General features: G+C 35.6%; 1 protein-coding gene across 4 annotated transcripts; it reads right to left on the reverse strand.

Annotated features, from left to right (window-relative positions):
• Positions 1-333: 333 nt before the first annotated feature.
• On the reverse strand, positions 334-27,600 carry LOC109597965 (titin). Of its 4 annotated transcripts, none has more exons than XM_049961692.1 (7): positions 23,065-27,600; positions 22,861-23,006; positions 9,030-9,217; positions 8,887-8,973; positions 7,813-8,829; positions 5,157-7,550; positions 334-4,982 (listed from the first exon to the last, which is right to left on the reverse strand). In XM_049961692.1, exons 1-7 carry the CDS (start codon positions 27,490-27,492, stop codon positions 814-816), a joined length of 12,429 nt encoding a protein of 4,142 aa, XP_049817649.1. In that variant the 5' UTR covers positions 27,493-27,600; the 3' UTR covers positions 334-813. The 4 variants fall into 4 exon arrangements, with proteins under 4 accessions (XP_049817649.1, XP_049817650.1, XP_049817651.1 ...); XM_049961693.1 differs by having other exon boundaries at positions 334-4,895; positions 5,331-7,550; positions 23,065-27,599; XM_049961694.1 differs by having other exon boundaries at positions 334-5,156; positions 6,549-7,550; positions 23,065-27,598.
• Positions 27,601-27,637: the final 37 nt, after the last annotated feature.

Raw genomic sequence — 27,637 nt, forward strand, 5'->3', positions numbered from 1 at the left:
TTTTATAAATTTTTTTTCAAAAGGAAATTATAATTTACTGGCTAGTAATTAAATGATGTTTGTGATGACCTTGAACGGGTCATGTGAGATTATAAATTATTTAAATAAATATGCGAATGATTTATGTAATGCACACAGAAATGTAAATGAAGTCATAAGAATTGTTGAAGTTTCAAATAATATTATTAATAATTGTATTATTTCATATTACCTACTTGGCCCTTTCCAACTTTTGTCTTCGTTTTCCCTTTCATATACAACATGAGGAAAATTTGAAATTAGTCTCAAAGAGGAGAAATGTTAATTCTCTAACTACTGAATAAAATACTTGAGTACAAAATAATAGTTTATTCACGTTTTATTTACATTTCCCTTTACACCCACTTCATATAAGACGACTTATCTGAAGGTGCCTTCATGAACAAAAGTATGATACTCCACAAATTTTCATTTACATTATAAATGAGACTTGGAGTTGGAACACTCAAATACAACACAAAAAAGGAAAACAGTAAATAAATAAAATAAAATACTAAATTATAAATTTATTTGGGTTTTATACGTTCAATACAAGCAATAGTAAGCGGATTCACTTACAAAAATAAAAGATTCAAAGCAAAAATAAAAATATATATGTATATAAAACCCGTACCGTAAGCTTTTAATATATTTTGCAATTTTATTGCCTCTACCGTCCGAAAAATAATACATATTAAAATTATTAATGAATAACAATAAACAATATTATAATATCACAATGTTAGAATGTTAGATTAAACAGTCTTTAAATTATGAAATGAAATGAAAAACTAACTAATTTATTTTAGTTGTCACGGGTTTGTAGAACTTGTGAGACTTGGTGTCCCTGGTGTGCACAAACGGACCTTTGGGGACGTCCACGTATGTAGCTGGGCAAGGACCGACATTTCTTGGAGCATACTCCTTTTTATATGATGTCACTACGTGTACATTACTGTCACCTAGTGTGATATTCGAAACGTTGGATCTTCTAGTCACTCTCTCGACACGCTGTATGTTTTGCTGTTTAGTAAATTCACCGTATGATTTTGCCTCCGATTGTCCATAGAAGTGTCCTCCGACTGAGAGATTGTCTCTACGCACAATTTTCTGGGGTCTGTCGACAACTTGGTAGGTAGTTGTGTTCTGTAAGCTACGTCTGTTGGTCGCATTAGACTCCAGATTGGATCTGTGCATAGAGCTCAGACTGTGTCTTTCTGTATTTGTTACAGTTCTTCCTTGATCGTGCAAGTTACAAATGGACTTTCTCATGTCCAAAGCTGCAGAACTTGTGGCGTGTAACGCTTCAGTTGAAGTATGCAAACCTTTGCGGTGTAAAATCTGGTTGTTGATTTCTTCGGATGATAACACGCTCTTTCTGTGATGATTTGCCTGTGAAACATGTTTTTCTGTATGTTGTTTGTTCACATTGGTGTGAACAATGTTATTGTGGACCACATTCGTAGTTTGATTCGTAACGTGTGTTTGAGACGAGGATTTTTGAATTTGGTTTGAACCAGTTACAACTTCTTTGTGGATATGCTGATTGCGGTTGACTACATTGCGATTTTCAATATGTTGCTGGTTTTGATGAACATGAGTTTGTGATGAAGACCTGTGGACCTCGTTCGTTCCATTTACGACTTGCTGAGTACCTCCCGTGACATTCTCAGTGCCATGTCTGGTTGTCGTTACTTTCCTTGTTGTCACAACTACAGTGCCATCGGCCAAAGTTTTTCTATCGGTGGTGACATTGGTAGATTGTTGGCTCTTCATATCTCTATTATTAACAACATTGGTAACATCCTTCTGTTCAACAACATTTTGCCTTTTCTCAATAACTTTAACATCTTTGTTATCAATGATCTTTTTATCCACAATTTTAACATCTTTGTTGTCAACCACTTCTTGTCTCCTATCAACTTTTCTTGTGAATGTTTTGTAGTTGGTTTGGTTGGTGGTTTGCATGTTTGTAGTATCATCGCCCAGTGTAATATGGGACTCCATATGACGACGTCTGTTGACAACTGTACGTCCAGATGGTGTGACGGGACCCTCCTTCTTTGGAGTCTTTTCAAAGGTTTCCTTAGTGGTAGTAACAGTCTCCATACGACCAGTTCCAACCTTCAGATGATCTTCGTGTTTCTTAATCTCGGCCCTCTCTCCACGAACAACTGTATATTGAGATTTAGCAACAGTGGTATCCTGGAATTCGCCAGTAATTTTGAGATTATCTTGAGGTTTTCTAACAGGAGCTCTTTCGCCGCGTGTTGGTTTAAAATCGTCTCTGCTCTTTGGCGTGCCAGTGAAGTCTCCCTCGGGTCTAAGATTATCTGGATGCTTGACAATCTCGGCTCTCTCTCCAGGACCATACTTAGGTTTAGTGGGAGTTTCAAAATCGCCTTCTGGGCGCAAATTATCTTGTGGTTTCTTGGGTGTTGGTCTTTCACCTGGTTGATATGGTGATTTCTCAGGACGATCGAACGATCCTTCAGGACGCAAATTGTCATTGTGGCGAATTGGAGTTCTTCTTTCTCCTGGACCGACCTTACTGGGAGTGGGCCTTTCGAAGTCTCCTTCAGGGTGTAGATTGTCAGGGTGACGAATTGGACTTCTCCTTTCACCGGGGCCGATTTTACTTGGTGTTGGTCTTTCGAAATCACCTTCTGGGTGCAAATTATCTTGAGGTTTCTTCGGAGTTGGTCTTTCAGCGGGTCTGTATCCAGATTTCTCCGGCCTTTCAAAGTCTCCTTCTGGATGTAAATTATCGGGATGACGAATTGGTGTTCTTCTTTCGCCAGGACCGATTTTACTTGGAGTTGGCCTATCAAAGTCACCCTCTGGTTTAAGGTTGTCCTTAGGTTTTTTGGGCGTCGGTCTTTCAGCTGGCTGGAATCCAGGCTTTTCTGGTCTTTCAAAATCACCCTCTGGTCTAAGATTATCGTTATGTCGAATAGGCGTTCTGCGTTCTCCAGGTCCAACCTTCGATGGAGTGGGCCTTTCAAAGTCACCTTCAGGTTTAAGATTATCTTTAGGTTTCTTCTGAGTAGGTCTCTCAGCTGGTTGATAACCAGGTTTCTCAGGACGATCGAAATCACCTTCCGGATGTAGGTTATCATCATGTTTAATTGGTCTCCTGCGTTCGGCAGGTCCAACTCTTGTGGGTGTAGGTCTTTCAAAGTCACCTTCTAATTTCAAATTATCTTCGTGTCTAATGACTTCGGTTCTTTCTGTTCTAGTAACGAAGTCGTCTCGTTTTCTGTATTCGTTGATTTCACCTTCCATCCTAAGATTATCTTCACGGATGATGACTTCAGCACGATCTCCTCTAACTACCTTGAAATCGTCTCTTGTACGAACATCTGTGAATTCACCTTCCATACGTAAATTATCATCGCGTTTTATAACTTCAGCTCTATCAACAACCGTAACTTTCTTAAAGTCGTCTCTACGGCGGATATCCCATTCACCCTCCATTTTCAGGTTATCCTCACGTTTAATAACCTCAGCTCTATCGACCACAGTGACATTCTTGTAGTCATCTCTTCTAGTTATATCCCATTCACCTTCCATACGAAGATTATCTTCTCTTCTCACGACATCGACACGTTCACCACGTACAACCTTGTAATCGTCTTTTCTGATAACCTCCATTTTTCCTTCGGGTTTGAGATTATCATCATGTTTAATAGGCTTACGAAGTTCGCAAGGTCCAACTTCAATAATTTCTGGCCTTTCGAATTCACCTTCTGGTTTGAGATTATCCTCGGGTTTCTTTTGTTTTGGTCTCTCTGCTGGTTGGAATTTGGGTTTCTCTGGACGTTCGAAGGTGCCTTCTGGGCGAAGATTGTCATCGTGTTTGATTGGTGTTCTTCTTTCAGCAGGCCCGACCTTTGTTGGTGTGGGTCTTTCAAAATCACCCTCTGGGCGCAAATTATCCTCGGGACGTTTCTGTAGGGGTCTTTCACCGGGTTGGAATTTAGGTTTTTCTGGGCGTTCAAAGTCACCTTCTGGACGGAGATTGTCGTTATGTTTAATTGGAGTTCTTCTTTCAGCTGGGCCAACTTTAGTAGGAGTGGGTCTCTCAAATTCTCCTTCGGGTCTAAGATTATCCTCTGGACGTTTTTGTTTGGGTCTCTCTGCAGGATGGAATTTCGGTCTCTCTGGACGTTCGAAGTCACCTTCGGGCCTGAGATTATCATCATGTTTAATTGGAGTTCTTCTCTCAGCAGGTCCCACCTTAGTTGGAGTTGGCCTTTCGAAATCACCCTCGGGGCGGAGATTATCCTCTGGGCGTTTTTGTTGTGGTCTCTCTCCAGGTTGATATCTGGGCCTTTCTGGTCTTTCAAAATCACCTTCAGGGCGAAGATTGTCATCATGTTTAATTGGAGTCCTCCTTTCTGCTGGTCCCACCTTGGTTGGACTTGGTCTTTCAAAATCACCTTCTGGTCTGAGATTATCCTCAGGACGTTTTTGTTGTGGCCTTTCTGCAGGTTGATATTTCGGTTTCTCAGGCCTCTCAAAATCACCCTCGGGACGTAAGTTGTCGCCATGCTTAATTGGAGACCTTCTTTCAGCTGGACCAATTTTGGTAGGACTTGGTCTTTCGAAGTCACCTTCAGGTCTAAGATTATCTTCAGGACGTTTTTGTTTTGGTCTTTCAGCAGGTTGCCATTCATCTGGTTTACGTTTTTCAAAGTCACCTTCTGGGCGAAGATTATCTTCAGGACGTTTTTGTTTTGGTCTTTCTGCAGGTTGCCATTCTTCTGGTTTGCGTTTTTCAAAGTCTCCTTCTGGGCGAAGATTATCTTCTGGTTTCTTTGGTTGTGGTCTTTCTGCAGGTCTGAACTTTGGTTTCTCCGGTCTTTCGAAATCACCTTCTGGTCGTAAATTATCATCGTGTTTGATTGGAGTTCTTCTTTCAGCCGGACCCACCTTTGTTGGAGTTGGCCTTTCGAAATCACCTTCAGGTCTAAGATTATCTTCAGGACGTTTTTGTTGTGGCCTTTCTGCTGGTTGATATCTTGGTTTCTCGGGTCTTTCAAAGTCTCCTTCTGGGCGGAGATTATCACCATGTTTAATGGGACTTCTTCTTTCAGCTGGACCAACTTTTGTAGGTGATGGCCTTTCAAAGTCACCTTCAGGTCTAAGATTATCTTCAGGACGTTTTTGTTTTGGTCTTTCAGCAGGTTGCCATTCTTCTGGTTTGCGTTTTTCAAAGTCACCTTCTGGGCGAAGATTATCTTCTGGTTTTTTGGGTTGTGGTCTTTCTGCAGGTCTGAACTTTGGTTTTTCTGGTCTTTCGAAATCACCTTCTGGGCGTAAATTGTCATCGTGTTTGATTGGAGTTCTTCTTTCAGCTGGTCCCACTTTAGTTGGAGTTGGTCTCTCAAAGTCACCCTCTGGTCTGAGATTGTCTTCAGGTCTTTTCTGTTTAGGCCTTTCAGCAGGTTGCCACTCCTCAGGTCTACGTTTTTCAAAATCACCCTCGGGGCGAAGATTGTCTTCTGGTTTCTTCTGCTGTGGCCTTTCAGCTGGTTGCCATTCTTCAGGTCTGCGTTTTTCAAAGTCACCCTCTGGACGTAGATTGTCTTCTGGTCTCTTTTGTTGTGGTCTTTCACCTGGTCTGTATTTGGGTCTTTCAGGTCTTTCAAAGTCACCTTCAGGCCGCAAATTATCGTCATGTTTGATTGGAGTTCTTCTTTCAGCTGGTCCCACTTTAGTTGGAGTTGGTCTCTCAAAGTCACCCTCTGGTCTGAGATTGTCTTCAGGTCTTTTTTGTTTAGGCCTTTCAGCAGGTTGCCATTCCTCAGGTGTACGTTTTTCAAAATCGCCCTCAGGGCGAAGATTATCTTCTGGTTTCTTTTGCTTAGGTCTTTCTGCAGGTTGGAATTTCGGTTTTTCTGGACGTTCAAAGTCACCTTCGGGCCTTAGATTATCATCATGCTTAATAGGTGTCCTTCTCTCTGCGGGGCCTATTTTAGTAGGAGTTGGTCTTTCAAAATCACCTTCAGGTCTCAAATTATCTTCAGGACGTCTTTGCTGTGGTCTTTCGCCAGGTCTGTACTTAGGTTTCTCAGGTCTTTCAAAATCACCTTCAGGACGGAGATTATCTTCTGGTCTAACCTGTTTAGGCCTTTCCGCCGGAGACCACTTTTCTGGTGTCCGTTTTTCAAAGTCGCCTTCAGGTCTAAGATTGTCCTCAGGTTTCTTTTGTTTTGGCCTTTCGGCAGGTTGCCATTCTTCTGGTTTACGTCTTTCAAAGTCACCTTCTGGACGAAGATTATCTTCTGGTTTCTTCGGTTGCGGTCTTTCTGCAGGTCTGAACTTTGGTTTATCTGGTCGTTCAAAATCACCTTCTGGTCGCAAGTTGTCGTCATGTTTAATAGGTGTTCTTCTTTCAGCTGGTCCAATCTTTGTTGGAGTTGGCCTTTCAAATTCACCTTCTGGTTTGAGGTTATCTTCTGGCCGTCTTTGTTGTGGTCTTTCAGCAGGCCTATACTCTGGTCTTTCTGGCCTTTCGAAGTCACCCTCTGGACGGAGGTTGTCTTCAGGTCTAATTTGTTTTGGTCTTTCGCCAGGAGACCATTTTTCTGGAGTACGTTTTTCAAATTCACCTTCTGGTCTAAGATTGTCTTCAGGTTTTTTCTGTTTCGGTCTTTCAGCTGGTTGGTAACCTGGTTTTTCAGGCCTTTCGAAATCACCTTCAGGACGAAGATTATCCTCTGGTCGTTTTTGCTGTGGTCTTTCTGCCGGTCTATATTTGGGTTTTTCAGGTCTTTCAAAATCGCCTTCAGGTCTTAAATTATCTTCTGGGCGCACTTGTTCAGGACGATCAGCTGGTTTGTATCTTGGTTTTTCGGGTCTTTCAAAATCACCCTCTGGACGAAGATTATCTTCAGGCCTTATTTGTTTCGGTCTTTCAGCTGGTGACCATTTCTCAGGTGTACGCTTTTCAAAGTCACCTTCTGGTCTCAAATTATCTTCGGGACGTTTCTGTTGTGGCCTCTCACCTGGTCTGTATTTCGGTTTTTCTGGACGTTCGAAATCTCCTTCAGGACGTAAATTGTCCTCAGGTTTGACTTGTTTCGGTCTTTCACCAGGAGACCATTTCTCAGGAGTACGTTTTTCAAATTCACCTTCAGGTTTAAGATTGTCCTTGGGTTTCTTGGGAGTTGGTCTTTCAGTGAGTTTAGGCACATAATCTTCTCTAGACTTGGGAGTTCCTTCAAACGGTCCCTCTGGTCTGAGGTTATCTTTGTGTCTAACTACAGTTTCACGAAGATCTGTCGTATCGAAGTTTTTGTAAATCTCTGTGGTAGTGTCGAATGTCATATCCCCTTCTACGGTGAGGTTATCTTTTCGCTTGGTGATATGGGTGCGTTCTACGGTAGTGCTGTAGTCGACGAACTCAGTTTTACTGGTGGTGTCCGAGATAAATTCTCCCTCTACCTTGGTGAAAGTGTTTCTGCGTACAGGACTTGGTCGCCGGACTAATTCGCCGGTGAAGTCAGTTCTGGTAGTGGTTTCATCTAAAAAATATTTTCAAAAATTGTTTTATAATATACTGTGCATACTATGTTATTTTACCACAACAACAAACAAACATGAATTCAAAAAATTCAATTACTATTATCTTATCTTATCAGATTTATAAGTTTTACATCACTATTGCGATTCAAAGACATTGGAATCTATAACACATAAATATTTACTATTTACAATTCTTTTGTGATATTGTGAACATTGAATCAGTAATAAGTAAAAACAACTATTAACTATAGATAAGCATACCTATAAATTCGCCTCCTGTGGTTATATTGTCCCTGGGACGTTTCTGAACTGGCCTCTCGGCAGGTTCCCATCTATCGGGCTCGGGAACCTCAAAATCTCCTTCCGGCCGTAAATTGTCCTGGGGCTTCTTTTGTTTTGGTCTTTCAGCTGGTTGATATCCTGGTTTTTCAGGTCTCTCGAACTCACCTTCAGGTCTAAGATTGTCCTCCGGCTTTTTCTGCTTTGGACGTTCGGCTGGCCTAAATCCTGGTTTCTCAGGCCGCTCAAAATCACCCTCGGGTCTGAGATTATCTTCAGGCCTCTTCTGCTTCGGACGTTCTGCAGGTTGGTAACCAGGTCTTTCAGGACGTTCAAAATCACCTTCAGGCCTAAGATTGTCTTCCGGCCTCTTCTGCTTGGGACGTTCCGCAGGTTGATATCCAGGTCTTTCAGGGCGTTCAAAATCACCTTCAGGCCTAAGATTGTCTTCCGGTCTTTTCTGCTTGGGACGTTCTCCAGGTTGGTATCCAGGTTTTTCCGGACGTTCGAAGTCTCCTTCAGGCCTGAGATTGTCCTCGGGTCTTTTTTGCTTGGGACGTTCTGCAGGTTGGTAGCCGGGTCTTTCAGGTCGTTCAAAATCACCTTCTGGTCTGAGATTATCTTCCGGTCTCTTCTGTTTCGGGCGGTCCCCAGGTTGCCATCCAGGTTTTTCGGGACGTTCAAAGTCACCCTCCGGTCTGAGATTATCTTGAGGCTTTTTGGCTTCGGGTCTCTCGCCGGGGCGCCATTTCTCTGGAGTGCGCTTTTCAAAGTCACCTTCCGGTCTGAGATTATCTTCCGGTTTTTTCTGCTGTGGCCTTTCACCAGGCCTGTATCCCGGCTTCTCGGGTCGTTCGAAATCTCCTTCCGGACGAAGGTTGTCTTCTGGGCGTTTCTGCTTTGGCCTCTCAGCTGGTTTCCATTCCTCCGGCTTGTATCTTTCGAAATCACCTTCGGGATGCAAATTGTCCTGAGGCTTTTTCGGTGTTGGCCTTTCGCCTAGATTAATAGTTTATTTAGAAGATAAACAATAAAATTGCCGTGTAATTCACTTACCCGGTTGCCATTTCTCTGGGGTACGTTTTTCGAAGTCACCCTCGGGTCTAAGATTGTCTTGGGGTTTCTTTACTGGAGCTCTTTCGCCTATGGATCAATAAAATTGGCAACCATTTTTTTTAAATTGGACTATTATTTCTTACCAGGTTGCCAGGGTTCAGGTTTTCTTTTCTCGAATTCACCTTCAGGGTGAAGATTGTCTTGCGGTTTCTTGATCGGAGCTCGTTCGCCACGTGTCGCGTTATATTCATCCTTGGGTTTGCCGGTCCACGGTCCTTCGGGATGAAGATGGTCGTTGTAGTCTTCAGGGTTATGTGGACAACTGTGACGACTGGAATAAAGAAAAAAATATAATTAAAATCGAATAATCAATGTTAAATTATAGAAATATAGATTATTTCAGCAAGTGTAAAATAATAAGGTATATTGAACATGAATAATTACTATCGTATTGAAAATAAATTCCAGGAAATGTCAGTTTCAGTGAAAATCGAAATCGAATAGGTACATTAAACATTTTAATTCAAAACATACTTTGTCAAACCATTTGAATATATAAATTCTATATAGAACACAAAATATTGACGAAGTAATTTTCACTTTTTCTTGCATTATTAAATTTTATCTTTTATAAATACATGATATATAATACAATAGTACAATTAATTATGTTCAGATTTAATAACTCATAATTAGTTTTTCATTATCCAATAAGACGTAAATTAAAGCAAAACACTTGTGAATTAATTAATAAGAAAGAAAAGTTGAAAACGAATTAATTTCTCAATCACATTTACTAAGCTTTATAATATAATCCAATTTAATATTTAAATATTTTTATTTTGCATATAATAAAAATAAATAATACATGTAGGTATTGTATACGAAATTCATGTAATATAATAATAAGATTTGTTCCGGCAGTGAATAATACGATTAACCTGAATCCCATTGTGAGAAATTTCACAGCTTCACATCTGTCATGTGTCTTGTTTTTCAGCAGTAATTTCAACAGTTGTATTTTAATATTAATTTTCTTACCTCTTAATAGTATTGCTAATTTTTCTTAAGGCACTTTTATTTAAGTGTCGTAACCAATACATAAATTAAAGTTGTCGATAAATTTTACGATAACATAAAGAAAAGACAAAAAGCCTTGACTAATAGGACACACTCGAATTCGATTATACGATTAATGGGCACATGTCACATTTTAATGGGTCCATTCAAAAACACCGCAACAATAGGAGACGACGCTCGACGTCGAGTAACGTCGCGGGACGTACTGAAGCGGGAGCGTCGCGACGTACAAGGGGGTGGTTCGAACTGACACACTGCCCTACAAAACGCCCAATCCAATGCGGCACGGCGGGGCGATATCATCGCACGCGCCTAATCAATTTGTTAAGATTATCAAAAGCGGTTATCAAATTCGTAACAGACAATTCGTGACCGGTATTTTTAGCCGGGTCGAGGGTGGACTGAACCAATACTTGTTGCGGGATGTGAAACGTCCCTGGCACCGTCTTGACCAGTTCACCTTTGCAACCTCACATAATTTAACCGGTAATTGCTTTTGTTTGGTACGGATTTCGTTTTGTGACACATTTCACGATCGCGTTCGATCATAACTAAAACAAACATTGTTTTATTTTTGCTTAAAAACATTTCCAGACATGGAATGTTTAACATCCGATAATGAACACTATTATCGTTGGCGTGTTAGTTGCAAAACACGATTTGTTTAATTCGTTCATTTGAACACAGTATGATTCGCACTGGATTTCAATAATTAACCTTAATTATTAATTCAAAGAGTACGAGACTGTGAGTCCCGAGTTTTTCTGAGGGTGCGCTCAAGAAAGGGTCGGTTTAAGGCAAATATCACCAGTAGCTTAAAATAATTTATTACTTTTACGGTTTATTTTTAGATTATTGATCAAACTTTTAGTTGTGTTGGAAGTGTCAGTATTAAAATTTGGGACACAATCACATTTTTCTTTTAAATGTAGAGAAAACTGCGGTTTGTATGTGCAGTTATTTTTCAATTGCTGTTTGTGATTTATGCAATAAATTTAATTTATGAGGTTAATAAAAATTTTTGTTATTCGTATGTCATATGTATAGTTTTTGATAATGTCTAATGTGCGTGTGTGTTGTTTGTATACTGTAATATTTCAACTATGCTCTATTTACTAGAATATTGGGAGGTCAAGGAGAAACCATAGATGGCCAGGCTTGTAGTCGGTTTCAGGAAACGTGTTTGGTTTATTTAATCAGTACAGGAAAAATATAATTAGTCATTATACCACAAGTCCACAAGAATTATTTCAATATAAAATTAAAATTTAAAAATGTTCATAAACATTCAACAGGTGTATCGATTTTAAAAATTTAGAGACACTTTTCTGATTAAATAATTTCAAAACATTCGTTGGATAAGTTTAATCTGACGAATTCAATGTCATTATTAATCAGTTTTAGATCACCACATTCAGTGTTTTTATTTATTATTCGATTTTAATCGACAAACTCTATGTATGGGATAAAAACAGTTTTCAAAAAATAATAAAAGACTCACTTTTTATGAAAACAAAGTTTTCCACTAAAAAGGGTAATTTGGTAATAAAGATAATGAAAAAGTTTCTTAATTTTAACATGTAATGTAATTTATTAGTTGCTCCTTCAAATGAGCACAGGAATATTTTAAATTCTACACCACAAAAATAACAACTTCCAGGTTACATTTTAAAAATAAAAAATCATGCTAATAAAGACATGAAAAGAACTTTTGATAAGATTCTTCCCAAAAGAACGTACAAAAAAGTAGAACAGCTTTAGAGAATGAAAGGGGAATAGTCCTTATATTCTGAAAAATTACAATTAAGCGAAAGCAAAGAAACATTGTCTTGGTACTCAATAAAATGAAATGAAACTCATTTGAACTTCCATCAGGAAGCAAGATAATAGAAGAAAATTGAAAAAAACAGAAATTAGATCTAATTTTTTGATATCTCCTCAAGCCATATCTAAAATAAACAGTTCAAGTTTGACAAAAAAATAAATAGGTTTTTAGATATTTTAAATGAGTTTAAGTCTATATAATGTTTAAGGTATGGACCATTGTCATCCCTCAGGAAGTATACTCCTCCTGAAGTCAAATGATTTCAATGAAAAAGTTGTCCAGAACAATATTTTAACTTGAAAAGGAAAAATTTGACCAATAATTATGCTTATTTTTTTTTTAGTTTAATAATGAACTAAATAATTTAGTTACCATATACATCAAAATAAATTTTATATTAATAAATTATACATATTTTATGTTTATAATTTGTAAATAGTGTCAAATAATTTTACTGTTAGTTTATAATATTAATAAAAATTAAAAAATAGGTTTTCAGAGTTTAAGAGTGTAATGTTCCAAGAATGGGCCACCAGCATCACTTAAGACAAATCAATGGATAAAAGGAGAGTGTCATTAACCACCATTAAAAAATATATGTTTGTAGCCACGGTATGGATATGGCTAGAAAACTGAAGTACACAACTACTTCTCATGAAGTTATTTAAATTCAATGAAAAAGTTGTTGAGGACGACCTTCTAGCTTGAAAAGTTTGTCCAATAATTATTTTTTTTTATTAACCTAATACTGAATTAAATCGTTTAATTAAAATTTATATGAACTAAATGGTTTTTATATAAAAAATAATTTTACTGAATGTTTATTAATTTTACATTGATTTAAATAATTTTAGTATTAATATATATTTACTGGGGAAAATTAATAAATAGGTTATTAGATTTTTTAATGAGTTCAAGACTGTAATGTTCAAAGAATGGATCAACAATTTCCCTAAAGATAAATCCATGGATAAAAGGAGAATATCATTATCCACATTTAAAAGAATATATATCTATTTGTAGCCATGTTATGGATGGAGGGCGACTTTCTAGCTTGAAAAGAAAAAATTTGTCCAATAATTATGCTAATTATTTATTAGTCTAATACAAAATTAAATCGTTTATTTAACATTTATTCCTGTTAAATATATAAAAAATAACTATTTTTACTGAATGATTTACTTAGTGTTAAATAATTTTATTGTTAATTTATAATAATTACTAGGGACTTAGTACTTAATATTTTTAGTGAATTTATTTTGTTCTTAAACTTTCAATAAAATAACGATATAATCAAATGTGGAATACCCATCGTTTAATTTGTATTTCAAAATTGGTGCATATTATATATTATTTATTCTTGATAAAACTTTATAAGTAGGATGATAGAAAGATGTAGGAAACATAGAATTTTTATTGAATCTATTGTGTATTTCTAAGTAAATTGGTTAAGGGAGTGTTTCTATCTTATGTGGGCCATACTGTATTCCCCTTATTTATTGCGTTTAACAGTATGATAATAACACAGTTTTCAGTATAGCAGAAATTAGCTACAAAATCAAACATCTGCTATGCTATCTACTTTGTCAGTTAATTTACGAACGACCCATAAAATTGGATTAATAACTTTCCTCACAGAGATTTTCCGATAGAGTTTTTTTTAGAAATGATAGTTACTGTAACGAATTGCAATTATTACATTGACCTCAGAGTCACTTGGCAAGACTAGCCACCACGTAAATAACGCTATTGTGAATGTGGAATGGGCGAATGTGCTTCGTACCAAGTTATCATAAACCTCAGCCACGAGTCAATTTAAATTTCTGCTCGCATGCAACGATTAAAATTTATCGCCTGCATTAATTACCCCTCGCCAGTTGTCACTTTAAATTGAATTGTCGTGTCTCCAAGTCTAAATTTCAAATGTATAACTAAACAACAAATTACGTCATCGTATTTTTAATATTCCAGAGTAATCATTACATTGATTTCCCTCTTGTAAGGTAATTGCGGTCCGTTAGGTGTCCTCGTCCTTGCAATTGTTTTCTCGGTACTTGCCGCCTCGTTTCGAAAGACATGGAAAACGAACAATCGAGATAGGAAATATATGGGATTTGTGATTCATTTGTATCATATATTGTGGGTGTGGAACGATCAAGTAGGTTGTTATGCTGTGGGCCGACACTGAAGGGGAGTAGGTGCAAGGCAAGTGTAAAACTCTGCCATGGTAATATATTTATGATCGCCGCCATAAAACGCTATGAAAAATCAACGAGCATATGAGGAATTTTACACTTAAAAATTATAAAAAATGGCAATTGCCACACCCACCTTTGTGAAATCAATGAACTTATTTCGTAAACTAGTATTTGAAACATATTATAAATATTATTAAAAATAATATAAACTGTTTTTGTTTCCTTTAAAACACAACTCCAGTTTTAAATGTAAATACAAAAATAAATAATTCTGATAATCAAACTAGAGGGTTTAATATAATATATTTTGAGATAAATTTAACACAGAGATGAATACCGTTTTAAACACACACATATAAAATAAATAATATTAAGACGACAAATTGTTACAGATTCTTTGTGGAAGATGGTTTGAATTCAGTCACACAATACATACACGTGTATGTACTTGTTATGTATGATTATGCCACAAATTTATGATCGAATGCATAAACATGCAAACAGATCACCAAGGTTTTTTGCCAAATTCTGAGAAATTCGTACAATTAAAAAGATATTATAAACACAACAATATCCAGTTAACATTAAAATTTATCCTTGCTTTTGCCACTTTATAAACACGTTAATAGCACTTTTTGTATATATCAAAACTGGAATAAAAAAAACCGCTCTTAATTAAGCTAAATTTTAATCGGAACAGGACTGGCCTTCGCATAGATGAAACTCCACGCAACATCAAAATTTGTCGTTTATAGATGGTCTGAGGTCACCTAATTAATGGAATTAAAATGACATTTTTGGTATTGCCACTGATATTACTAATCAACAAGTTTTAAAACTGCAGTTTTGTCTAAAATATGTTCGTTTTGTAAAAATAAACACATTTTTTTACGTTTATAGATACAAGATAATCACCAGGATATGGTGGTTTCAATAACAATTGAGCATTATTTTGATAAGGAGTGATAAGCGGTGATCAAGTCGGCAGTCTACCGATGGTGTTTCGATGCAGTGGTTTAATAAATTCATCTCCCATTTTATGTTTTAAGTTTATCGAAAATTGCTTCATAAACAAGCATGTATTTAATTCTAAGTTATGGCGATTCTGTGAATAATTACAATGAAGGTAAGTAAGTTGCCAAATAAGTCATCATAATTTAGAATAAATGGTTTGATTAGAATTAAGTAATGATCTAATAAGATGGCATAAAATGTTTGGGATTAATTAAAAATTAAATCTAATTGTCCCCAAAAAGTAGCACCTGTTAAATAAACTAAAGTGGGCAGTCGTCTTAATTCTGTAAAAATACGACAAAATTATCAACGTTTCAAAATGTTATTATTTCATCACTTTTATCGAAAATGAAATTCCAAAACATATGAATTAATTAGCTTATTACTGTTACGTCTTTCCCATAATTGTACTGATAGTCATCTTTTGAGAGAAAATGTACCACACAGAATACACCTTCATCAATATATTTTACTTCTTATTTCACACTAAAACCGCATATTTTATGGTTAATTTCAGACATACCATTATTTCTTTTTTTGTTGGTTTCTTCCCTTTACGTAAATATTCTCCAACACTAACAACCTGATACAAAAAGTTTTTTGAGTTTTCCTCTACCTTATGTGGAAATCTGTTCTGTTTTTAATGTAGCTTCTCAGTTATTATTAAAGGGATATTGTGGTAGGACGTGGCGATGGTAACATTGTTTGAATGAACTTACTCATTTCCTATTTTTTATTTTATGGTAATGTAAAATAACTTTATAAATAATTATTTATGCAATTATAAATTATATTTATTCTTTGAACAATTACGTCATCACTCCAAGGGTCAATTCTAACTTTTAAATTAAGGTAAAGTTACCAACCACATAAGTAATCATAATTTAGACTAAGTAATTTCATTAGGACTTGTTAATAAAAGTGCTGATCTAATGTTTATGACTCTAAAACAAAAGTTTTGGAGGTGAATTTTAATTACCTCCAAATATAGTTCACAATATTTAAATTATAACATTAATAGTTATCTTGTGTAATTTAATTACACATAACACCGAAGTAGATAATTACAATTGTAAGATAAACAGCCAATTTATCAAAGAGCGTCCTATTTGTAAAAAAAAGGCAAGTTATAATCGATAGGGAGTATTTCTATAAGCAGAAATGACGCGATTTTCCATTAAATCGCAAATTGTATGTTAAACAACTAATTATTTAAAGTAAAACATACATTAATTAAAAAATAATGAGTTAGTTGGTTATTTTTAAAATTTGTTGTGTTTCGGTCACCGTTTGTTAGGACCTAACTGTCTGCTGTGTACTAATTATTGATTAATATTAAAAAATTAATAAATCGTTTACTTAAAACATAAATTGTTCTGTGTTGAGTAATATTCTATAATTGTTTTAATGACTGAACAAGGTTGCAAAAATTATCCACCTTCAAACAATAATTTAACAGTTATTTTTCCTTAATGTTTTATAATCTCATGACTTTCTCATTCTCATTTTCTCGTTTGAATAATAGAGTTTTGTATGTTGCCCACAATAAACGATGATTACTTTCATAAACCCCAATTAGACACTAATTTGGGTGGCCAATTCCTTCATTGTTTTTAATAATTAGTTATGTGTTTTTATGCAGATTCGTGAGTCATATTTGTCTTTCGATAACCTTATCGAACTTATGTACGTACGCTAAATTCGTTGCATTTTAAGATAAGTATTTTAAATTGTCTGACTACCGTTGTTTTGTTGCTGAATTTATAACGCTGATGTCAGTTTAATTGCGTGATTTCTTCTTAACTAACTAACCAGCTAACAAACAATAAACAGTGTCACATTGCGAGAGTGTGTTGACCACTTTAAGTCAACCTATCCTAATTGAAACACTGCTGAATAAATTAAGAACTTTCTAAATTAGCCAAGATTAAGTAGCATGCGTTTATAATTGGCAAACCGATCAAAGGATGGGGAAGCAAGGTTTTTTATAGGATTAATCTGTTGATTTTACGATGTGCGACAGGTTTTTGCCGAGCACAAAAATTAAATTGTCCCCGTTTCAAAATGTCACGTCTATATTTAAACCCGAAATGACAATTTCCGGAAAAAAACAATCGCCACATTGGTTGAATTGATGGTGAACAACATAAAATAATATGACCTCAGAACGCAGAAAATAACTGGGAATGCAATTATCTAATAGACGAATCTTGATATCAATTGTGTTCTTGTGGGCGGAACGGGATTCATTAGAATTGAATGAGCGTTATTCTTTTTTAATTGCGTCTGATCCAGCGATTGTAATTTTCAACGATTTACACGTGGTGCTAAGATGTTTCAAAAACATTATAATTTCACTGTTAACTAAAAAGGAATAAATCTTCGTTTCGTCTGTTTGTATACAAACGAAGGTCAACATAATATTTGGATGTCCTCGGTAATTCTAAATTGTTATTGTTATTTCGTTTCTTCTGAAGAAAACTGTGATATGATAGGTAGATGCATCAAGATTATTATTAGCTGGAAATTTGTGAAGAGAAAACAAAATTATATATTATATATTATAATCCGAATAAACATCGTGACCTTGTGCCAGATAAGTTTTTTATCAAATATTGACTATCTTCACTGTAGTATACTATGCTACACTATACAGGGGATTCGTCCAACAGATTCATTGGATGTAGTTACCTATTATCTACTTACTTAAAATACTTTAAACATGATGTCACTTCCGGTTGTTTTTTTTTCAAATTACTCAAACTCCATTATATTAATATTTTAAATCGTTTTCCATTTTTTCACACAGAATGACTAATGTTGAAAAATTCATCCTAGTTATACAAATTAACAAAAAAATCTTTTATTATGAACCACTAAAATAGTATTTCAAAACATTAAATAGAGTGTTTGATGTTTACTTTTACATTCGATGCAGAATTTTATTCTATATCAATCATCAATAAATGCACAAATGTGTTCTTTCAATATTTATAGATATTAGAATGTCTCAAAATCCTTTTATAATCATATTCATTAGACAATTTATTTATTTTATTTTTTATTAATTATTATAAACAATTAGGAAGACGTATTAATTTTAAAAAATAAAAATATTTATTTATTTTTATATATTTAAATTATTTTCATTATTCATATTTTATTAAAAAATATGTATAAATATATAAATTTTAAATCATTTTATAGCTTAATTTCCCTAAAAACTTTTAAAATTTTTTTAAATTACTGAAAAAAATATATTTAACTATGAAATATAAATAAAAAATTAATCTAAAAAATCTAACCACAAATTATGGCAAATTAAATTATTGAAATCGAATAAAATAAATAAAAATTTTGGTTGCTACATAATTATTGTTAAACAAAGATATTAAATTTTACAAAAAAATAATTTGTGGTAAATAAGAAATACATAATTATGTATTGTAATAAAACTTTTAGCATATTTGGAAACGATGTTAATTAATCATTAAATATAATATAAATAAAATTAAAATTATTTAAATTTCTTTTTTAATTATGAACTAGAAATCAAAATTAATTCTATAAATATTATAATAATAGAATAATAAAAAATATATATTTAAATTAAATAAATAATTAAAAAGAGCTTTATTAATCAAATATTATTTATGAATTATTAAACATAATATAACATAATAATATTAATTTTGTTGGTCCTTTTATAGTTCAATTTAATTAAGATTAAAATATTTTAAATTATGAATTAGAAATACAAAATTTTATAAATATTAAAACAATAGAATATTAAACAAATAAATATTTAAATCCAATAAGTAATTAAAAAGAATTTTAACATGTTTGAAGATTAAATAAAATGAATTATTAAATATGACATAAATATTTAAATTTAACTTGACGTTTTATAGCTTAATTTCTTAAAAAATATTATTTTTTTAATATGTAAAATTTTAAATATACAAATACAAAATTAATTAATTAATAGAAAATTTAAAAAAAACACTATTTATATTGAATACATAAATAAAAATTGAAAATATTTTATTAATTAATTGTCAAAGAAAATATGTATTTAATATTATGTAGACATAACAAATAAAATTATTTTTTTAAATAATTTGTTTTTAATTATAAATGAGAAATTCACTGCTTTGCGGTTTTACTGATCATCTTCAACCACATAATGGTATGCATGGTAAATAACTTTTAAAATGTTTAATTAACGAATTCTTAAATATAATACAAATATTTGATATTTGTTTGTCCTCCTAATTCTCCCAAAATTATTAAAATTTATTTAAATAAATTTCTTTAATATTTAACTACAAATTCAACTTTATAAATATTAAATAATAATAAATTAGTTTTAATTTTAATTAATTTATCATTACTGTAAAAAAAATTTAATTGTCTCTTAAAACATAAATCTATTCTATTTTTATAAGAATTATTTGTTTTCAATTCTAAATGACACATGCTTATTTATATTTGATCTCGTTGTTAGTCATTGCTTTGCGGATTTACTGATCATTATTAGTCACATAAATATGCATGTAGTAAGACTTTTAAAAAACCATAAATTGCATTGTCTCGTCAACATTGTTCTTGGTAATGTTCATATTATTATGTGTCAGTATGGCAGCTTTAATCAAGTCATTATTGTATCTTGAACAAATTAAACAAGTAGTATTTTTGGATCTCATTTCAATCTTCCCACATTATTCCCACATCAATTCTCCTTTAACCGAACCTGAATGTAATTGGAAATCCTTTGGAGCTGTGTTGTTACATATATATATTTTTGTTCCTGTTTTCTTGTGTTTAATTCTTTTCTGACATTCATCCCACGGTTCCTTCCTTTAAAAACACTTGTCGGCCAGGTTGTGTGTCTCGTCGTGGGTGAAATCGGCACAAAAGCCATATTTCGTCATCTCCACCACGTAAAAACAGCATTTATCAAAAAACAGGCCGGACAAACCGGCATCTTTATATGGTAAAGTCTGGCGGTGACCTCAGCGTTGTTGAGCCCGCGTCCTTTGCGGTACCCAGACAAGTATGGCCAGGATTTTTAAAACTAATGTTTACCTCGCCTTGGCCGGTTAAAGAAGGAAAAAGATGAAAGTGTGTGAGGATTTTTTGTTTCTTTAAAAAACTTCGTCCGCATATAATTTCAATGGCCTAGATATGGGTGTTACGAATAAGAGATTGCACGGCTTTTTCAATAGGAATTACGAGCGGTGACTTAATGACGATAATGATAATTAGAATTGCGTTAAGATTTGATGTTGTGGCAAAACGGACGGAGACAAGAATAGCCGTCTTCAGTCGGTTCGTTCGCACCTGATAAAGAATGAGTTGCATAATGGAGAAAGTGGAACTCATATCTGTTCTTAAATTGAGAATGGCAATTGTTATACAAAATCATTGTCGGATTCTCGACTATTTCAATAGTAATTATTCCGCTGCCAAAAGAATTTGCATTTCGTCCGTTACTAGTTGCTTTCGTCAGTATGTTTGTGTGACCCCGAAACATTCCATAATTTACGTGTGCGACTTAGTGTTGATGTTATGATAATTTACTTTAAAAATTATGCATGTTTCGCTAAATATGAGCGCACAAAAGCGGATGCAAAAACAATTTAGTTCTTCAAAAAGGTTTCGCTTCTAAATTCGTGGCACGTACTACATAAATAGATCGTCATTTGACCCGTTTAATCAAAAACAGGCCACATGACACTGACCTTACAAGTGAATTTAGTTAACAGTCCGTAAAATTGGACACGACACACATGAATGTCGTTTTTATTGTGATGTATGAATAGTTCGCGAATTATAGTTTATATATGCACCACGAGGCCCCTTGCAGCATGTAAACACGACGACAAAACCGCGTATGAAATAACAATTTTCATCGGTTTCAATGCAACAACACCAGGCCGGGGACAAAAGCGGTGTTTGCTTGAAGTGTGGGCGATTTTATAGAATTTAAAACTAGTTACACAACAAGATAATTAAGATCCCCAGCACCAAGATCAGCCAGGCGTAGATCCTCGTCGTGAAGCGCGGTCTAAAATAATTCAATTTGTCGGTAAAAACACTGTTTCTTTTCAATTCGGTGACCCATTTTATCGGATTCGATATTGTTGTCGACACAGATTGACGTTTCACTATGCCGCAATTGAAAATGCATCCAAAATATTTTTTAACGATGACGTGGAACATCGTTTAGAAACTCAAAGCTTTGTGTTGTTTTGTTTTGTTTTGGATGATGATTTTTTTTTTAAATACATCTTTTATTGTGTCGCATTTATTTCGCACACTGACATTAGATATTAGAATTGATAATCCTGGAGTTATTGAACTTTTTATTACACATGTTAATTGGTCAGTTCCTTTTACGAAATAGTTTTGAAGCAACGGTTTTTTATGTGTCATCTGTACGTGATAATAAATTAAAAATAATTCGCAGAGGAATACGACTGTGAAATTTTTTCGTAAATTAAATAAGTCTACAATTGTTAATGACCGTCTGAGTTGTTAAACGCAAACCTATAATTGCTTAATAATATATTTTGAATGTGTTATCGACATGTTGTACACTGACATAATGTGATAAAAAAGTCTACACGTATAGCATTTTATAACAATTTAAGTAAAGTAAAAATGTTGAGCCCACCACACGCCACAAAATTAATTAGAGCAAATGGCCATACAAAATATCATTTGATCTGGGAAAACACAAAACAATAACATTGTGAGCCCAGTGAATGTCTTTAAAAAAACTGATACTTTCCCGTGAGCCAAGTAATAGCAGTGTAATATGGAACGACGAGTTGAAAAAACCGTAATGTTGCTCGCTGTTGGTGTACAAGCCGGCCATAAGGAGGCAAACAGGTTTCTTGTTTAATGCATACTAAATTGGCAAATATATCTGTGGATGATGTCATCGGCGTCAGCTCTCGACAACATTATGTAACCCAGACTGGTACGGTTTCATAGAAATTGGTTCGAAATTGTCTTGAAGGGAAATGAATCCGTGTAAAGTTTACGTTCTATTAATAGAAAATGTCTGTGCAATTGAGGAAACTTATTAACATTATTATGAATTTGATAAGAGAAAGTTTTACACGAGATTAAACATGCTCAATTATTCTGAAATTGGTCGCAAAGCACACATGGTCACTCTACATCTCAGATTCAGCACATCTGATCCAAAAGTAGGGAATTTAGACACACTGTGAATATATTTTTGTATACATACCAACATTTTTAGTAGTTCCACTGTTTAGTTATCAGTTATGATTTACACCTCCAATTACAGATAACACATTTAGTGATAAATTTATAAATGAAATAACTCAAGTCAAATTTGTTTCCAAATAGAACCCACAATAAAAAAACAATATTTTTTGTTTTCAAAGATTAATAAATTAATATTCTATTCATATCATTAGTAGAAGTAGACCGCAAAATTCATTAAATTTTTTTGTTATTCAGTATCCAGAGGCCGGTGATTTTAAGAAGTAGAACTAAAATGTTTGTCATTGAACTTTGCAATATTTATTTATAGTCAACAATTTCAAACATCCGTTTCCCCTTGTAGTTTTTTTTTAGAAAAAATTACCTCACCGTTTAAATAAAACAGGGCAAATTGTTTCGACAGTGACAGACAGGATAATAATATAAACGCGCCTTTAAATGATCAATACAGATATTACAGTGTCACTAAAAAACTCTGTCGAATAAAAAATGGATACGACAGTTGTAAACACATCAATATTTACGTATTTAGATTTTCAATGGGTGCTAAATATACCAGCGAAAGCCAAAATAAAAAAATCAAAATTTACTCACCCACAAGTGCACAGTTCGCAGATGCATTGTTCCTTCTCTGGCGGTTTGTAGTGCCTTTCGGGGGCAGGCTCTTTGATGGTTTTCACAATATTAATCACCTTGTTGTCAGTAACCCTTTTGATGTTAGTAATGTCTTCGACTTCGTTCTAAAATTGGGGCGGGAATTAATCAATAACTAATAAATAATCATACTAAATCACTTACAATTTCTTTTACGTCGAGTATGTTCTCGTTAATTACTGTTTTATCGTATCTGTCCACAACATCAACATTTCTAATATCGGTGAATTTATTAACCGTGGTGTCTTTCACGTCTCGGATGTCGGTTATCCTGTTGACGGTAGTGTCCGTTACATCTTTTACATCAGTGATATAAAAATTGTCCACAACTGTTTTTTCGTCCACAAACGTCTTCGAGTCCTTTATGACGCTGGTTTTGACATCGGTAAAACTCTCGTTGATCTCGTAGTTGTCCACCGTGGTCACATCTCTTGGTCCCTTAGGTTCTTTGTCGCCAGGTCTTCTTGGTTCCTTATCGCCAGGTCTTTTTGGTTCCTTATCGCCAGGTCTCTTTGGTTCCTTTCCGTCAGGACCTTTTGGACCTTTTCTGTCGTCTGGTTCCTTGTCATCAGGTCCTCTGGGTCCCTTTCCATCTCTTGGCGTTTTATCATCGGGCCTTTTTGGACCTGGTTTCCTATCATCAGGGCCCCTTCTATTAGGCCAATCTTCAATTGGTTGCTTTAAATCCTTTGGTCCCTTAGGTTTGGCACTGTCGTAACTATCGGTGATGGTATAATGTTCTACAGATTTTTGATTATCCACAAATGTCTGTGAATCTTTTATTACAGTTGTTTTCGAATCAGATAAATTGGTTACGGACTCATAACTTTCAATAACAGTGCGAGAATCCGTAACTGGATATTTATCATCAGGTCCCCTTGGTCCTTTCCTGTCAGGCCAATGTGGTTCTTTATCGTCAGGGCCTTTAGGGCCCCTTCTGTCGGGCCAATGTGGTTCTTTATCGTCAGGTCCTCTGGGGCCCCTTCTGTCTGGCCAATCTGGTTCTTTATCGTCAGGTCCCCTTGGACCCCTTCTGTCTGGCCGACTTGGTTCTTTATCATCGGGACCTTTTGGACCTCGTCTGTCTGGAGAAGTATACGGTTCCTTATCACCGGGACCACGTGGACCTCGCTTTGGTTCTTGATCATCGGGACCCTTAGGGCCCTTGGGTCCTCTTCTTTCGGGGCTCTCTCCTAGTTTTCTTGGACCTTTGTCATCTAGTCCTTTAGGTCTGTCACTGATTGGATATTTGCCGTCTTTTGGTCCCTTTGGTTTGGCACTATCATAACTGTCAGTTACTGTGTAATGTTCTACAGAGCTCTGATTATCGACGAACGTCTGCGAATCCTTCGTAACGGAGGTCTTTGAATCCTTTAAATTAGTGACGGATTCAAATGTTTCGACAACTGTACGTGAGTCAGTGACAGGATATTTATCTGTAGGTTGTCGTGGTCTTGGTCCTGAACGACCGTCAACAATTATGGTTTCATCGATAATTGTTTTAGAATCTTTCGTAATGTTGGTTTTTGAATCTCTGACATCACTTCGAAACACTTCACTTGTAGTAACGTCGCTAGGTTTAGATGGTTCCCTAACAACTCTGGTTTCTGTGCTGATTGGTTTTCCAGACGAATCTAGGATTGTTATGGTTTCAGTTATAACATTGTCTTCGTATGTGGTGGATCCTTTGAAAACAGAAGTTTTTGAATCAGTGGTGGAACTAACATTTTCAATCAACGAAGTAGCCTCAAATGTGCTAACATCTCGGCCGGTTTTGTCTAAAGGACGAGAAGGGTGTGATTTATCCAGCGGACCTGTAGTTTTTCTAGTTGGACTTTGAGGTCTTTTGGGATATCCGTCCATGGTCTGAGTAATATTTTCATTTATTTCGGTCAGAAGGAATTCTTGCACATTTTGGGTGGGTTTCCTTCCTGTTCTTGATGGTGACTCTGGTCTTTCAGATTTTTTAGAAGGAGATTCCGATTTTGGACCTTTTTTTGTCGGTGAATCAGGGCCAGATGTTTTTCGAGAGGGAGAATCTTGTCTTGCAGGTTTACCTGGGGATGATTTCGAAGGAGAATCAGCTCGTTTTGGAGTTTTGTATGGTTCTTGTTTGTTTGGTTTGGTAGGTGTTTCGTATATGAATTCACCGTTCCAACCAGTTTTTCCGTAGTTTCTGTCGTACGAATAGATAACATCCTTTGATTCAATAATATCATCCTTTAAAATTGTTCCTTTAGAACTAATAGTGTTTTGCACTGCTTTCGTATCGTAAACATTTTTTACAACAGTACCTTTTGAATCTGTGGAATGACCATAGAAATTTCTTGAATCTGTTGTAGTTTGTGCGTTGCGAATTTTAGAAGTGTCCACGTAGTTTTCATCTACGTAATAAGTGGTCGATGAAACGTCACTTCCCGAAGGAGATGGACCTCTTTTCGAAGGGATTGTGTATGTAGAAGATGTAACATCACTTCTTGCTGGTGATGGAGGTCTGTCTGTTTGCACGGTGAATGTAGAGGATGTGACATCACTTCTGGCGGGAGATGGTGCCCTTCCTGAAGGAGATGAACCCTTGTATCCAGGTTGTTGTGGTTTTCTCGTAGGGCTTGTGGATTTTCTTGGTTGACTGGGTTTTCCAGCTGCGGGCATTGATTCAGGCTGGTTTGTTGGTTTTCCAGCTGCTGGGGTTGTACTGGATGGAGTTCGTGGTTGATTTGTTGGTTTTCCAGCTGCTGGTGTTGTTTTGGACGGAGTTTGGGGTTGAACTGATGGTTTGCCCGCTGCCGGTTTTTCATAAGTGAATTGTCCATTCCATCCGGTCTTTCCATAATTTCGGTCGTTCGAGTAAATAATGTCAGTCGAGTCGATTGTGCTATCTCTTATTACGGTGCCTTTGGTGCCGATGGTGTTTTGCACAGCCTTGGTGTCGTATACATTGGAAACCATAGTGTTTTTCGAATCTACGCCGTGTCCGTAAAAGTTCTTCGAATCAGTGGTCGTCTGAGAATTACGAATTTTTTGAGTATCTACGTAATTTTCATCTACATAGTAGGTTTTGGTTGTGGAATCTATTACGTGTTCATCAGATCCATAGAAGTTTTTAGAATCGGATGTTTGAGTTCTTCTGGTTTCGTCTGTTAATTTTTGGCTTTTGTCGTGAAATATTTTACTGTCGTCAATGATAACAGTTTCAGAGGAACCTTTGAAATCAGTGCTATCAGAAATTAAATGAGTTTTCCTTTTGTCAATGTAATCGGATTTATTAGTTTGATCCCTGTAAGTAACTGTTGAGGAACTGCCAGGAATGTTTTGAGTATCAACGTCTGTAAGAGTTTTGATGACGTTACCCTTGGAATCATAGTAAGTGGTAGTTGTGGTGATTGTGCTGGTACTGCCTAAATCTTTTGACGTTTTAGAAGTAGAAGCTGTGTTGCTGGAATGTTGAGTTTTCGACGATACATCTTCGCCATAGAAATTACTGGAATCTGTTTTGGTATGTTTAGATTTGTTTATATTTCTTATGTCAGTGTCGGTTCGCTCTGAATCTAAAAAATGGACCGTGGTGTCTCTTTTATTGGTTTTATCAGTAATTCTCTTACTTGTGTTGTGATCAAGGGTATTTTTGTCATGAGTAATATAAGCGGTGGATGAGTGCTGGTCACCTACCTGGTGTATTTCTCTTACGGCTTCTGAGCTTTGACTTTTTGGCTGTTGCAACTCCGGAACTGCAGTGTCATATTTTGTTGAGCTGTCCTTGGCCTTCTGTTTATAGTGCACCTCTGGAGTGATATTGGTACCGCTCCTGGTTGATAAAAATTCGTCATTACTAGAAGAGGTCGCATGGCCAGATTCGTGGTGCTTCTGATCAACAATGCGCTCTTTGCCATCTACAATTTCGATGACGTAGGAACTGGAAGAACTTTTTTGCACGGAAGAACTACTTTGATGTGAAGAACTAGTGGATGATTCCTCGACAATTGTGCCGCCGTCTTTTTTAATTAATTGATTTTTTCCTTTCTTACTTGTTGGTTGTTCCATGATGAATTTTCCATTCCAACCAGAATCATTTTTATTGTATGTGAGTTTCAGTTCTTCTAAGGGTTCAGTCACTGTGTACGTGGAACCCGAAGCTTGTGACAAGTTTGAGGTTGATTCGTTAAGTGTGGAACTGATTTGCTGAATGGTTGTGGAATGATCGATATTGGAAGACGAGTCTTGAGCAACAAAGTGTCGGTATTCGGTAGAGGTTGCGCCGGTGTCTTTGTAAGTTGTAATTTTTTCGCCACTACCTGTCGGTAAAGATTCTGTGACGGTGTATGTGACTACATGGGCATTAACAGGAAGATGTGACACATCTGAGATTTGTAAACTAGACGCGGAAGATGATTTTGAAACTGTACCGGCAACTTCAGTCTTCGTGCTGGACGTACCGACGACTTTTGAAGTTTTTGTGGTCTTGGAAGTGCTCGAGGTGCTGGCTACAGTCGTTGAACTGGAAGAACTAGCGGCATTAGAGACCGAAGATTTTTTCTTGGTCTTTGTCGTAGTTGAATTCTTGTTCACAGTCATTTTAAGGCACTCGTATAAACACTACTAACGATGAATAACTAACAATAAATGTAGCACTAGTGAGGAGCGGTCGGTGCGTTGTGTAGTGTTCGCGGTCGCGTTGAGATTGTGAGTGAAGAACTGTGTGTGGTTTTAGCTAGTACGG

The sequence above is a fragment of the Aethina tumida genome, chromosome 1, assembly GCF_024364675.1.
Source record: "Aethina tumida isolate Nest 87 chromosome 1, icAetTumi1.1, whole genome shotgun sequence".
NCBI lineage: Eukaryota > Metazoa > Arthropoda > Insecta > Coleoptera > Nitidulidae > Aethina > Aethina tumida.

Bases quoted from the DNA above. Each gene is read 5' to 3' on its own strand.
- LOC109597965 (XM_020013756.2), bottom strand. From the start codon at position 27,492: ATGACTGTGAACAAGAATTCAACTACGACAAAGACCAAGAAAAAATCT. The intron at 8,830-8,886 runs GTAAGTGAATTA...CTATTAATCTAG, and splicing joins CCCAGAGAAATGGCAACCGG to GCGAAAGGCCAACACCGAAA. The intron at 7,551-7,812 runs GTATGCTTATCT...AATATTTTTTAG, and splicing joins CACAGGAGGCGAATTTATAG to ATGAAACCACTACCAGAACT.